At 35.4% G+C, this 14,241-nt stretch overlaps 1 protein-coding gene across 1 annotated transcript in view; it reads right to left on the reverse strand.

The window, feature by feature from the left end:
- Positions 1-14,241, reverse strand: part of LOC141351020 (potassium/sodium hyperpolarization-activated cyclic nucleotide-gated channel 2-like) — a 75,400-nt gene that overhangs the window by 50,080 nt on the left and 11,079 nt on the right. Inside the window, exon 4 of the mRNA XM_073857022.1 lies at positions 6,884-7,045. Within this exon, the coding sequence (XP_073713123.1) occupies positions 6,884-7,045 (162 nt within the window). The remainder of the gene's footprint in view (positions 1-6,883; positions 7,046-14,241) is intronic.

The following is a 14,241-nucleotide window of genomic DNA, read 5'->3' on the forward strand; positions in this document are numbered from 1 at the left end:
CTGAGAAACACACACACACACACACACACAGACAAACACCGCAATGTGCAAGTGTTTGTTTACGGATGATTCACAGCGTGTGCAACTCTGTTGTCTTGATATGGTGTGATTTATCACTGTTATAAACCTCACTCTGAAGGAAGCCGATGCACAAATGATTAAAATATTACCTCAAGTGTTTTGTATGCAATATTCAAACAACTACAAATGTTTGACAAACCTCTAATATATCTGTATGTAGTTTTATGAATTTTCAAAATTCATCAACGGCTGGTTATTTTGCTCAGTTTACAGTAATCCAAATCGTAATCAATGGAGACATGCATTTGATTTCCGATAAAAACAAACAACTGAAGTTAAACAGCATTACCAAAAGTAACAGTTAGTTACTTTCACATGATGTCAGTGTCTGGACTGTTATTTAAGTAATGCAAGACTAAAGTCCTATTAAACTAAATGGAGAACGACAAATATCTCTAAAATCACAATTAAACAACATATTTCTGATCAACAATTAAAACTGACATTAACTGTACCATAACTTTTGTTTCTTAAGCTCAAGTTGCGCTAAAACACATTTTATTAAGGTTGATACTGCACATGCGCACTGGTTGTTTTACATGCCTCTGTATAGAGCCCCTCTCTCAGATACTTTTAACTGGAAGATGGGACTTTTAACTGGAAGTGAGACCCCTTTAAGCGGGAAGGTGGGACTTTTAACTGGAAGGCAGGATTTTTAATTGGAAGGCAGGATTTTTAATTGGAAGGCAGGACTTTTAACTGGAAAGCAGGATTTTTAACTGGAAGGTGGGCCTTTTAACTGGAAGGCGGGTCTTTTACCTGGAAGGCGGGACTTTTAACTGGAAGCCGAGACTTTTAACTGAAAGCCGGGATGGTGGGACTTTAACTGGAAGGCAAGACTTTTAACTGGAAGGTGGGACATTTAACTGGAAGCAGGGACTTTTAACTGGAAGGCAAGAATTTTAATTGTAAGGCGGGAAGGTGGGACTTTTACCTGGAAGGCAGGACTTTTAACTGGAAAGCGGGACTTTTAACTGGAAGGCGGGACTTTTAACTGGAAGGCGGGACTTTCAACTGGAAGGCGGGAAGGCTGGAATTTTAACTGGAAGGCTGGAATTTTAACTGGAAGGTGGGAAGTTAGGACTTTTAACTGGAGGCAGGACTTTTAACTGGAAGGCGGGACTTTTAACTGAAAGGTGGGAAGGTGGGACTTTTAACTGGAAGGCAGGACTTTTAACTGGAAGGCAGGACTTTTAACTGGAAGGCAGGACTTTTAACTGGAAGGCAGGACTTTTAACTGGAAGGCAGGACTTTTAACTGGAAGGCAGGACTTTTAACTGGAAGGCAGGACTTTTAACTGGAAGGTGATACTTTTATCTGGAAGGTGGGACTTTTAACTGGAAGGTGAGACTTTTATCTGGAAGGTGAGACTTTTATCTGGAAGGTGGGACTTTTAACTGGAAGGTGGGAAGGTGGGACTTTTAACTGGAAGGCAGGACTTTTAACTGGAAGGTAGGACTTTTAACTGGAAGGCAGGACTTTTAACTGGAAGGCAGGACTTTTAACTGGAAAGCAGGACTTTTAACTGGAAGGCAGGACTTTTAACTGGAAGGTGATACTTTTATCTGGAAGGTGATACTTTTATCTGGAAGGTGGGACTTTTAACTGGAAGGTGAGACTTTTATCTGGAAGGTGGGACTTTTAACTGGAAGGTGGGACTTTTAACTGAAAGGCGGGAAGGTAAGACTTTTAACTGGAAGGCAGGACTTTTAACTGGAAGGTAGGGCTTTTAACTGGAAGGCAGGACTTTTAACTGGAAGGCAGGACTTTTAACTGGAAGGCAGGACTTTTAACTGGAAGGCAGGACTTTTAACTTGAAGGCGGGACTTTTAACTGGAAGGCAGGATATTAAGTGCTGCATTCTCCCCATTCTTACACTGTGAAAATTCCTTGTTGCATTTACATTTTTGAGTTTTATCAACTTAAAATTAACATTAATTTCAACTTTTTAGTGAGGAGTTGTTATAAATTATAAAAATAAAGTTGAAATAACTTCAAATTAATTTTGATATAATTTATAGCAACCGCTTACTAGTCAGGAAAGTTTAAATGAATTGTATATTCAGGTTGATTAAGCTTAAAAATGTAAGCGCAACAAGTTACAGTATAGTAATACAAATGTTTAATGTTGATATATCCAATATCTTTTGCTTATGTAGGGATCAATCCAGCATCCTTTTGTTAACCACTACATCACCGCAAAAACATGATTTTTTTCTCCATGACTGGTTTGAATATCTATCATAAAACTCTTCCTGTAAACAAGTGCCAAAAAGCATTCACGCCTGTACACACTCTAGGAAATATTCAGTGTGTGTGGTAGCAAAAAGATAGATGATATCCTTTAGGATCAGCTGTCTGCAGTGAAGATGGATGGTCTCTTGTTGTATGCGCACACTAATGATATGAGTTGTCAAGCACTCGATATACAGAGCTCTCCAGAGGTTCAACCCTGCAGCTATTCCAACTTCTGTTTTATTTCCCTCGACCCCCCTGTGAGACGTTCCTCTATCCTGCCAGGTCTGCTCTTGCTGTGAACATTACAATTTTAAAGGTTTGTTGATTAACTGGTATGCAAATATTAATTTGTCCATATGTTCTATAACACTGACCAAATTTGCATGTACAGGATAAAGGCATTCAAAACGTACAGTTTGTCACTTCTGCTAAAATGGATCAGTGATTTTATGACACCATTCTGCTCTCCAGCTGCTCATCAGGTTCCAGGCTGTGAGATAAACTAAAAGCTATATGCCCACTTCTTACTTAATGTTAAGTGGAAATTAGGTCAGTGCATGCACTGCAAAAAAAAGTTTCAAGAAAATATTTTCTTAGTATTTTTGTCTTGTTTTCAGTAAAAATATAAAAAAAAATCTGAAATTAAGATGCTTTTTCTTGATGAGCAAAACGACTCAAGAAAATAAGTCTTGTTTTTAGACCAAAAATATTAAATTTAGGTGATTTTGTGCATAAAACAAGCAAAAAAATCTGCCAATGGGGTAAAAAAAATCTTTAACATTTTTCCTAAACACTAAATTCAAGAAAAAATGTGCTTACCCCATTGGCAGATTTTTTTGCTTCTTTTATACACAAAATCACTTAAATTTGATCTTTTTGGTCTAAAAACTAGACTCTTTCTTGGGTTGTTTTGCTCATCAAGAAAAAAGCATCTTCATTTAAGAATTTTTAGATATTTTTACTGAAAACAAGACAGAAATACTAAGAATTTTTTTTGGGGAAAATACTTTTTTGCAGTGTCAACAAAGTAATTTTGTATTTTATTTGAACTACATTTGTTTTTATCAAAATATGTATACAGTATAATCCAGAAAATATTTTTTGTTTTTGTTAAATAACATCAGCTATTCAATAAAAAAAATACACAAGTATTTAAAATACTGGGTTGACTCTGGGCCGGATCTGCACTAGATACACACCGAAGTCAGCAGTTTCGATGCGAATCCGGCCCATAATGGCTACTGCTGGGTTTCTACCCAGTGTTGGGTCAAAAACGAATGAACTCAGCTGTTGGGTTAAATCTACATGTTTTTATTTGACCCAACAATGGGTTAAAACAACCCAGCATAGGTTAAATTGCACCCCAACTGGTTGGGTTTGCTCCTTTTTGACCCAAAATAACCCAACATTTTTTAGAGTGTATAAATGATCAAATTGCATCAATCTAGTAGAATGGCCCATCTGTTTAAAATACCCCTCATGAAAGTGAATATCTCTTCTCTGTTTACTCTTTCTCTGATCTCTAGAGGCTTTGTGACCTTAATGTCACAAGTGACATCAGCACGAAAGTGAACGAAAGCGACTGTACCCAGAGCAACTGAGCTAATACACCCATCGCTTCCATTACAGTACCATTTTCAAACATCATAAGAGCTTAATATTACATTACATGAAAGCAACAGTAGCTCCATTATGTAGTTCCAAACCACGTGACTTCTGTTTCACGCAAACTGTGAAGGTTTTATAGATATCCTGGCAATTATTGTCCATATAATGAGGGTTGGAGCTGTCAAGTGTGAAAACAAATCAGCATAAAAGTATTATTAAAATGGTCCAAAATATTTCTCTGCTATATTACAATCGTGTCATCATTCTGGTGAATTATACAAAAATGGGCATCCAGGAAATGTACATTGTGATTCATAAAAGTTTAATGCGACATAAATAAATGATGAAATAAATTATATTTTAGCATAAACTACACATAAAATAACAGACAGTTGACATTTATCACCAAAATAGGTGTCACATCAGTTTCTGTGACAGCTCAACACTCCACAAACAGCAAAAAAAGAGCGCCTTGTCCTAGCCAGTCAGAAACTCAATAAAAAAAGAACAGCATAGACCAGCATCATTCCCATGCTGGTTAATGCTGGTTTGGTGGTGGGTTAGCTGGTGGTCATCAGCATACCAGCACCAAAACATAACATATGCTGGTCTTGTTGGTATGACCAACATGAGATGCTGGTGCTAGTATGCTGATGACCACCAGCTAAACCAGCACCAAACCAGCATGGACCAGCGTGGGAATTATTCTGGTCTATGATGGTGGTCACCAGCAAACCAGCACCAAAACACAACATATGCTGGTCTTGGTGGTATGCTAGTTTATCCAGCAGGTTTTGCACATTTCTGGTGAGAGTTAATACAATGGCAGTGTGTGTTTGTGTTTGTGTGTGTGAGTGCGCGCGTGCGTGTTTGTGTGTGTGTGTGCGTATCATGTGATGTCTGTGTGTGTGGTGTCCGGTCCTCTAAACAGGTTCTTTTATGTCTGTATGTGAGAGGTACACAAAGGGCACAGCTGCGTTGGCGTCTCTAAACCTGAATGTTTGCACACACACACACACACACACACACACACACTTTCATCTGCACTGCCATCACACCATCTCATCTCTCACCAACACCAAACATCCTAAAGCTGAGGCACATCACAGACTCTTACAAGAAGTTCTTTCACACACTTTAAAAGACAGATGCTTCACACACTACAAGTCAGTGGCTATGTGGAAAATGACTGAAAGATCCAAAAATATGGCGAAAAAATCTTCGAGGTAATATTCTGAAGATATTTAGGAGTCCAACTCATGAATTCTTCACTGTTTACCCAAAGACAACAAAAACACACATAAAATCTTTTTAATAGTTCACTTGTTTCTCTTAGACAGAAATAAGATTTAAAGGGATAGTTCAACCAAAGATAAAAAGTCTGTCATTACCGACATTTCTGATGGTAAGCGCACAATTGATGGTACACATTGACTTCCATTTGAGGAAAAGCTAATACAATGGAAGTCAATGGAAGACGATTTTTTGATAAATGATGGTAAGCACACAGTTGACGTCACCCATTGAATTCTATCATATTTGTTTTCCTACTATGGAAGTCAATGGTTATGGCAGGTGTGTGCTTACCATCATTTATCAAAACATCTTACTTTTCATTTAACAGAATAAAAAAACTCATATGAGAACAACATGAGAGTAAGTTCATTTTAGGGTGAACTATCCCTTGCAGAAAAATTTTGACTTTTTAAAGGGGTCAAAGCATGAAAATTGAGTTTCCATGTTTCTATAATTGGGTCCCCAGTGCTTATATCAACCAAGAAAGCGTGAAAAAGAACAACCCAGTAACTTAGTTTTGGTAAACCATTCTCTGCAAGCATGTGAAAAAATAAGTAATTTAGATTTCGCCTGTTTTGTGACATAGGTCGAAGGGCCAATTAAAATAATTCTGCGCCCTTAATCTGCACTATCCAATGACTGCACTGCCATTTAGTGCAGAGAGAAAGAAAGAAAGAAAGAAAGAAAGAAAGAAAGAAAGAGAGAAAATAATTGACAGCACAACTGAGTTTCAATTTCAACAAACCACCATTATGGCGATCAGTGTTTGCATTTCATCAGCTCTTTTGCATTTTAAAGGAGACGCCCAAAAATTGAGCTAAAACACACTTTGAGGACACCAAAGATTTATTTTACATCTTTAAAAAAATCTCACAATATGACCCCTTTAAAGTCTATTGCTTTTCAGACTGCAGCACTCTCACATGAGTCTCCTATGAAGAGCTTTTGTTTCAAACTCTCCCAAGATATCCAAGTTTGCAATGTTTTGCTATCTACACTGTCCCTAAAATTGTCACTGTGGTGTAAAAAATACATAAGGGGTGCATCTATTAGTACCTTAAAGGCTCATGTTGATACCAAATGTATATCTGTACCTAAATGGAGGTTTTTAAAGGGTACTCCCCCAGTGACAGCTTGGAAACTATTTTTCCTGACAGTATATTTTTAGATATCTTTAATATGCGCCAAGAATTGACTCAGATGTTCTCCTAAAATTACTTAGAAGTAAACTGACACAAATGAGACAAATCTGATAAAGAAATGACATAAAGCATGACTACGTACACCATTAAGTCTCCTGAGCTATGAAAGAGCAACCTCGAAGCGATAACATTTATCTTATTGTTACACACGCAGTGTATGGAAAAATACTACATGTATGAAACCAACAGTTTTTCATCTTGTCTATAAGAATCAGGTAATATAAAAAAACAATACACAAGTAAAAATTTCATTCAATTCAATGACTGCATTTCAATATGTACCGTGTGACTGTTGGGAACCAATTTTCTGAATATTAGCTCAGCGGCATGTATTGTTCTGATATTACACGCTGAGATTATTTGGTCTGGAGTCTGATTTCATACCTGTTGTTGCATGAAATGTCTTTTGATGTTGATGTCTATGATAATGAGGGACAAAATGGAAATTCAAAACGTACCACCATCTTGTTGAGGGAAACCCAGCAGTCAGAGGGGAAATCCTGCAACATGGGCACCAGAAACTGTAGACAGCCGTCCCAGTGACACAGCAACAACATCATCGCTATCAAGTTGAATATCCGCATCACTGCACTCGCCATGTCATAGGTCATATGAAAGATCTGTGAGGGAAGAATAAACAGTTTGTAAAGGTTTGTAAATGATACAAAATTGATTAACAGATTTATGTTGGGCATGAATCTTCTGTAAGGTTTTCTATTGACTTACATAGTGTAAAAATATTGATTCAGGTCAAACTAATATGATGAATAAGACAAACCCAACATCTTTGGTATTAAATGACTATCAGAGAGGTATAACCACTCAATAAGACAGTGATCAAAGTACAATGCATGCCACTCACAACATACCAGATGCTGCGAGTGTCACACAATCAGTTTATATTAGCTTAAGTCTTCATAAATCACATTTACACAAACCAACACACAACCTAATCTGATTACCGCAAGATACCAGAAATGACTGCGTTGGAAGTAAATCAGCTTTATGACCAATGTTTTACTAACAGTCTAAATTGTGGGGGTATAGTGCTCAATCCTAGAGATTTACAGAGGTTTGGTCCTTCATGTTAACTGCCATAGTGTGCCTGAAATGTTGCATTTACTTTGAACATAAACTACAATATTTCCTTACCAACATATTTTATTAACTAGGTCTTTCAGGTGAATGAAAAACAACACAATTATAGCAAAGCACTACAGCGACCCTAACTGAAAACAGCTTTCACTGCCATCTCTTAAAATAAATCAGCGCTATTGTTTGGTCTCAAGGTACACACCAATAATGTCTTTTTGCAAGATATCTTTGTAAATACTTAAATGTCCTATGCAGTAACTATGGCCTAGTTCAGGGTTAATCTAAACCCTGTTTGGGAAAACACGCCTTAAAGTACATCATTTTTAGGAGTCTGAATTCAGAATCTTTTTATTTTTGTCTTGTTTTCCAGTATAAATATTTCAAAATTATTAAATCAAGATACTTAAGAATACTTTGTATATTGACCCAAGCAATTTAGTCTTGTTTTCTGAAAAAGTTATGAGTTTATGTTTAAAAACAGGCAAACATGCATGCCAGTGGGCTAAGAAAAGCAAACATAAATATAGCTGCAAGCAGCATAAAGCTGAATAAGGGCAAAAAGGAAATAAAGATGAGTTTGGGAGAGCAGTTTAAAGAACGTAGGAAAACCTCATGATTTCAGATGAAAGAATGCAAAAGTTATCAGCAGAAAAGCTGTATTCTTGTTCACTGAAATCTCTCCCAACCTTCTTTTATGGACAACTAGAACACTGAAGAAAAGGTGGTTGTAGTTGCAAAACTCGAGTCACAAAATGTTACAATAGTGTTAACGAGTCAAAAGAGCTCATGTCTCAACGATGTTCTGATGCAGAGATATAGGTCTTGCTAAATGCTTGCTGGGTATTCTTATCGGTTGCAAGGGAGTGAAATGGCATACATTATTTAATATACTCCAAGCCACATGGGAAATGACACCACCCCTGTGTCTCTAGCATGTTTTGACACCAAGAAATAGGTCTTGCTAAACGGTTGCTAGGGAACACTGTCCACCAATGATTATACTCTAAGCCATGCCAGGAACACTGCAATGCAAAAAATTATTTTCAAGAAAAAAAAATCTTAGTATTTTTGCCTTGCACTGTAAAAATAATCCTTAGAAATTACAATGTTATTGCAGCTGGGTTGTTGGTAATTTACCCTGGATTTGGATGTATGTTATTTACTGGCAAGAGTTTGTTCAAAGTTAAATACATTTTAAATATTAACAAGTCTTTATCTTTATAGAATAAAACTATACAATAACAGCCTCATGCAAAGCATTCTGGGAACCAGAAATCATCATCAACCTTTTTCTGTTTTTTGCTTTAGATTTTGTTTCCCAGAATGTTTTGCCTGATGATGTTTTTTTAGTTTTATTCTGTAAAGACAAAGACCTGCAAATGTTTAATGTTCATTTAACCCTGAACAAACTCTTGCCAGTAAAAAACATACATTTAAATCTACGGTAAGTTACCGGCAACCCAGCTGCAATTTCTACTGAATTTTTTTACAGTGTGATTTCAGTAAAATATCGAAAAATTTTAAATTAAGATGCTTTTTCTTGATGTGCAAAACGTCCCAAGAAAATCTAGAAAGTCTAGTTTTAGACCATAAATATCAAATTTAAGAGATTTTTTGCATAAAACAAGCAAAAAAATTTAAAAAGCATTTTTTTTCTTGAATTTTACTTGAATTTAGTGTTTATGAAAAATGTTCAAGATTTTTTTGCTTACCCCATTGGCAGATTTTTTTGCTTGTTTTATGCACAAAATCACTTAAATTTGATATTTTTGGTCTTCAAACTAAACTTATTTTCTTGGGTTGTTTTGCTCATCAAGAAAAAACATCTTAATTTAAGAATTTTTAGATCTTTTTACTGAAAACATTTTTTTTTTTTTTTTTTGCAGTGTGCAAAAATTTATTTTTTACTTAGCATTTTTTTAAATCAAGATGCATTTACTTGATGAGTAAAATGACCTAAGACAAAAATCTAGTTTTTAGACCAAAAAAATATAAAATTTAAGTGAAGTTGTGCTTAAAACAAGCAAAAATGTCTGCCAATGGGGTGAGAAAAAAAATCTCAAAATAAGATGACCTTTTTCTTAATCACTTAATTCAAGAAAAAATTTCTTACCCCATTGGTAGATATTTTTTGTTGTTTTATTGTGGTCTACAGCTTTCTAAAACCATTTATATTTTAAAAGCAATGAACTGTAGCTCAGATTGAAATGAATAAAATGGCAATATCAATGTCATGAGTTTAATTCTCCGGGTAAAGCACTGGGAATGGATGAATGCACTGTTAAGTAACTTTGGATAAAAGCAACTTCCATACTGTATGCATGACTAAAAAAAACAATAAATGTACACAACTTGAGTTTTTTGCTGTATAGACTAGTTGCTTTTGCAAAAATACTAAGAAAATGTTTTCTTGAAAATCATTTTTTGCAGTGTACGGAAAACAAGACAAAAAATACTAAGTAAGAAAGTTTTTTTTTTTGCAGTGAATCATCCATGATGACTCATGATTGTTTAGAGTGTGTATTACAGGTGGCATTGATAGCTTTGCTTCTGTTTGAGCCAATGTGGCTGATAGGCTGGTCGAATTTCTTGAAAAAAACGAGCAATGTTTTATTACAGTATTTAATATATTCATTTCTGGAGAGCAATTCTGTGAACGGTTTACTTGTCTCTGAATGTGAAACAGGGATGGGAGGAAGTATCTTAACAATGGATAACCTTACACAGTTCAACACTCATTAAAGTGCCAACAAAAAATAGGCATACTGACGTTTTTCTTGTCAAGGCTCAGCAATTGGTCCAGACAGCCTCAACTGTGCACATGTTGCAATACTGTGCATACTATGCAAATGTTCTGTATGTAATATATATGCAACAAGACACACTGCATATAAATATATATAATGTGCTGTATATAAATTGGTGAGATAAAGGAGAAAAGTATACTTACTAGCAGAGATAAACTGTAGCCTATAGCTTTTGATCTGATTAAGAGGTCATTTGGGCGAGTGGTACGCGCTGTGGTTTTAAAATGATCTCTATTGCATGTGGGGAATACAGATGCAGGATTACAGAACACTTTGTCTCAACATTTCCTACAGTTTTTACAAAAGCTGAACAGAAAGCTATCAAGGAATATTGAATATTTCAGGCAAATTTACCAATCACAACCTTATTACTATGCAAAGCAGTCACTCTTAACTGTACATTGTGACCTGCCTGAGTATATATTAGGAGTTTATTCTGATAGATCTGACTTATTAAAATTATTTTGAACTATCTATTTGAGAACGGGTATCTTTAAAGGCCATTTCATTATGGTAATCCAAAAATGGCCCACAGCAAAATACCCTCATGTTTTAGTGGGCAAATTATCATACTGGATTATCATACTGGAAACATTAAATGTTAATTAAGCAAATTATTAAGGGATTTAAATGCCACTGAGCTGTCAAGGTTAATTATAAGCTGTTCCTTGTCTTAAAACAGATTATTACACACTGCAAAAAATGACTTTCTTACTTAGTATTTTTGTCTTGTTTTCAGTAAAAATATCAAAAAATTCTTTAATTAAGAAGTTTTTTCTTGATAAGCAAAACGACCCAAAAATAAACTAAGTATAGTTCCTAGACCAAAAATATTAAATTTAAGTGATTTTGTGTAGAAAACAAGCAAAAAATCTGCCAATGGGGTAAGCAAATTTTTCTTGAATTTTTGTTGAGTGTTTAAGAAATATAGCCTATTAAAGATTTTTCTTGCTTACCCCACTGGTAATGTTTTTTTTTTTTTTTTTTTACTTGTTTTATGCACTAATTTACTTAAAGTTTATAGTTTTTGTCTAAAAACTAAACTTATTTTCTTGGGTCGTTTTGCTTATCAAGATAAAGCATCTTAATTTAAGAATTTTTAGATATTTTTATTGAAAACAAGACAATTTTTTTCTTGAAAATAATTTTTTGCAGTGTAGTAAGTTAGAAAGTCATTTTTTGACCAAGAGTTGGTATATCTGCCTATACATTATCCTTATTAAGGATAAATTTACACTTCAGATCCTGGTGCCCAATTCTAATTAGTTGCTTTTATCTGATCTCTTTGACAACTTGTTTACATCATCTTTTAAAAGCGACTCGTATATGATATCAACAATTACACTAAAAATTGGGCGAAACAATTTAAGGTGGACATACTGAACCGGAACAGCTTAACCCTTGTGCATCCTTGAGGACATTTTTGTCTTTTTCAGTTTTGATTTTTTGATAACTTTGCCTGCGTTAATGCTAACTGCATAAAATTTGCCACAGGTGTGCATTTTTATTGGAATTTTAATATTTCACCTTCATTTCCTATTTTCTACTAGGTACACAAAATTCTTCCTCTCAGGACCTTTTGGACAAAAATGTCCCCATTGAAACCCATTAAAACTGCAATTTTTAATCCCTGTGCCATTCAACTATAAAATGATGCAATCTTTGTTAACAGGCTTTCATTCTGTTGGCAAGGCTTCAAAATTTAAATTTTTACAATTTTTTACCAGATGGTGCCATTTTTTTAGGTTTGGCATATAAAGCAAATTATCGCTTTATTGTTGTTTTCTGCTTATGCATGTTATAGAGCCAATTAGATATATTATGAAGCTATAATTGTGTGGGTGTGTTGGTATGGATGTCAGAGTGTGGTTTGTATGTGTGTACTGAAAATTTTATGTGTGTGTGTGTGTCTGTACCTGGTAATTATCACGTTGTGGTGACCAATTGTCCCCACAAAGATAGGAATACCAGTATTTGTGTGACCTTGTGGGGACATTTTGAGGTCCCCATGAGGAAACAAGCTTATAAATCAAACAGAATGATGTTTCTTGAAAATGTGAAGTAGTAGAAGGGTCTCTGTGATGGTTGGGGTTAGGGAATGGGGTAGGTAAGGGGAATAAAATATACAGTTTGTATGGTAAAAAATGCATTACGTCTATGAAATGTCCCCACAAAACATGGAAACCAGAATGTGCATGTGTGCGTGTGTGTGTGTGCGTGCGTGTGTGCGAGCGTGTGTGTGAGCATGTGTGTGTGCGTGTGTGTGAGTGTGTGTGTGAGCATGTGTGTGAGCATGTGTGTGAACAGTTTGAATGAAAAAAAATATTGTACTGGAAATCACAAGACTACAACCGCTGCAAAGGAGGTGTCGTTTTTTTTTAATAAAAAACAACAGTGGCATTGTGTAAACAAACCAGCATTTGAAGGGTTAAAATTCTGAAAATTAATGAATGTTTGGTCATTGTGATTAGAGCTGATGCTGGTTAAAAAAAATGGCATCAGTGAAAGTGGAAAAAAATATTAATCTATAATATTTTTATGACACTTTTTTGACATGGACATTTTTGTCCTTTATGGACCTGAGAGGTAACTTTTTTTTAATCTGATACTGCATAAAAAATATGAATGCATAAAAAGTAATATTGTTGTTAATTATTGACATATCCAAGGCTGTAATACTCAAAGAAAAAAAATCTGCTTAGCATTTAGTAAATTGAAAATAATTAAATTTTTTCTTTTTTTCATAAAAAAACAGCAGTGGCATTGTGTAAACAAACCATCATTTAAAGGGTTAAAATTCTGAAAATTAATGAATGTTTGGTCATTGTGATTAGAGCTGATGCTGGTTAAAAAAATGGCATCAGTGAAAGTGGAAAAAATATTAATCTATAATATTTTTATGACACTTTTTGGACATGGACATTTTTGTCCCCTGTGAACCTGTGTGTAACTTTTTTTAATTGATGCACAAGGGTTAAACCACAGAGGAAGTCAAATGTTGCGATATGCAATTGACACAAAATAATTATAAAGCTTAATTTCTGTAACAAGACATAAAATGTCAACATTACTCCAATAAGTGGACCCGTCATCCTCCACTGCGCTGTTAAGAAGAGTCATGTGATCGCGTGTGGTGTCTTCCTGAGTTGACGTCATTTGCCAGCGTCGCAGTTTCAATGACGCATGACACGTCTTGACATGGGAAGATCAGATTTGTCAGCTTACATTGAGGATGCAAATGCATATCAGATTTATTTCCACATATAAATGAGGCCTGAAACCGATCGGGGAATATTGGAATCTATGTATTTTTCCTGCTTACACATCCTTGGGTTATATCCGATCTGTGCCACATGAGGGAATTGAGTCACTTCAAACAGGCAGTGTAAAAGCGGCCTTAATTTATCACAAACCTTCATTTCCTTCTCAATGGAATGAGTGCAGAGAGCGTTCGGTTAATAGCATTATGTCATATTTTGACGGATCTGGCATTTAGGGGCTTTTGCATCTAAGCACTTCAATTATTCCAGTTTATTTTTTACACTTGAAATGCAACCGCATTGCATTGTGGGATGCATTATTCTGTGCAGAGTGCTCTGTTATATACAGCAAACTTTAGCAAATGTGGTGGATCATCTGAGTGTGGACTATCTGCACAGAACGCATGCATGATTAGTATGCTATTCCAAACACAGCCGTAGACTCATGTGTGCTTTAGAGACAGAAGCGTGAAGGCATCATTTATAGGACCCATCAGATCTCAGTTTGAGTGTGTCTGGATCTTTTTCTGGGCTTTGACAACAGAACCAACGCAATCTCTGTGATCATTGAAGCTGTGTCAAACTCACCACCTGCTCTTTGTTGGGTTCTGCACCCACAGGAAAGAAACATCACAACTGAAATCTCTTTAAATC

This window comes from Misgurnus anguillicaudatus, chromosome 2 (genome assembly GCF_027580225.2).
Source record: "Misgurnus anguillicaudatus chromosome 2, ASM2758022v2, whole genome shotgun sequence".
Lineage (NCBI taxonomy): Eukaryota > Metazoa > Chordata > Actinopteri > Cypriniformes > Cobitidae > Misgurnus > Misgurnus anguillicaudatus.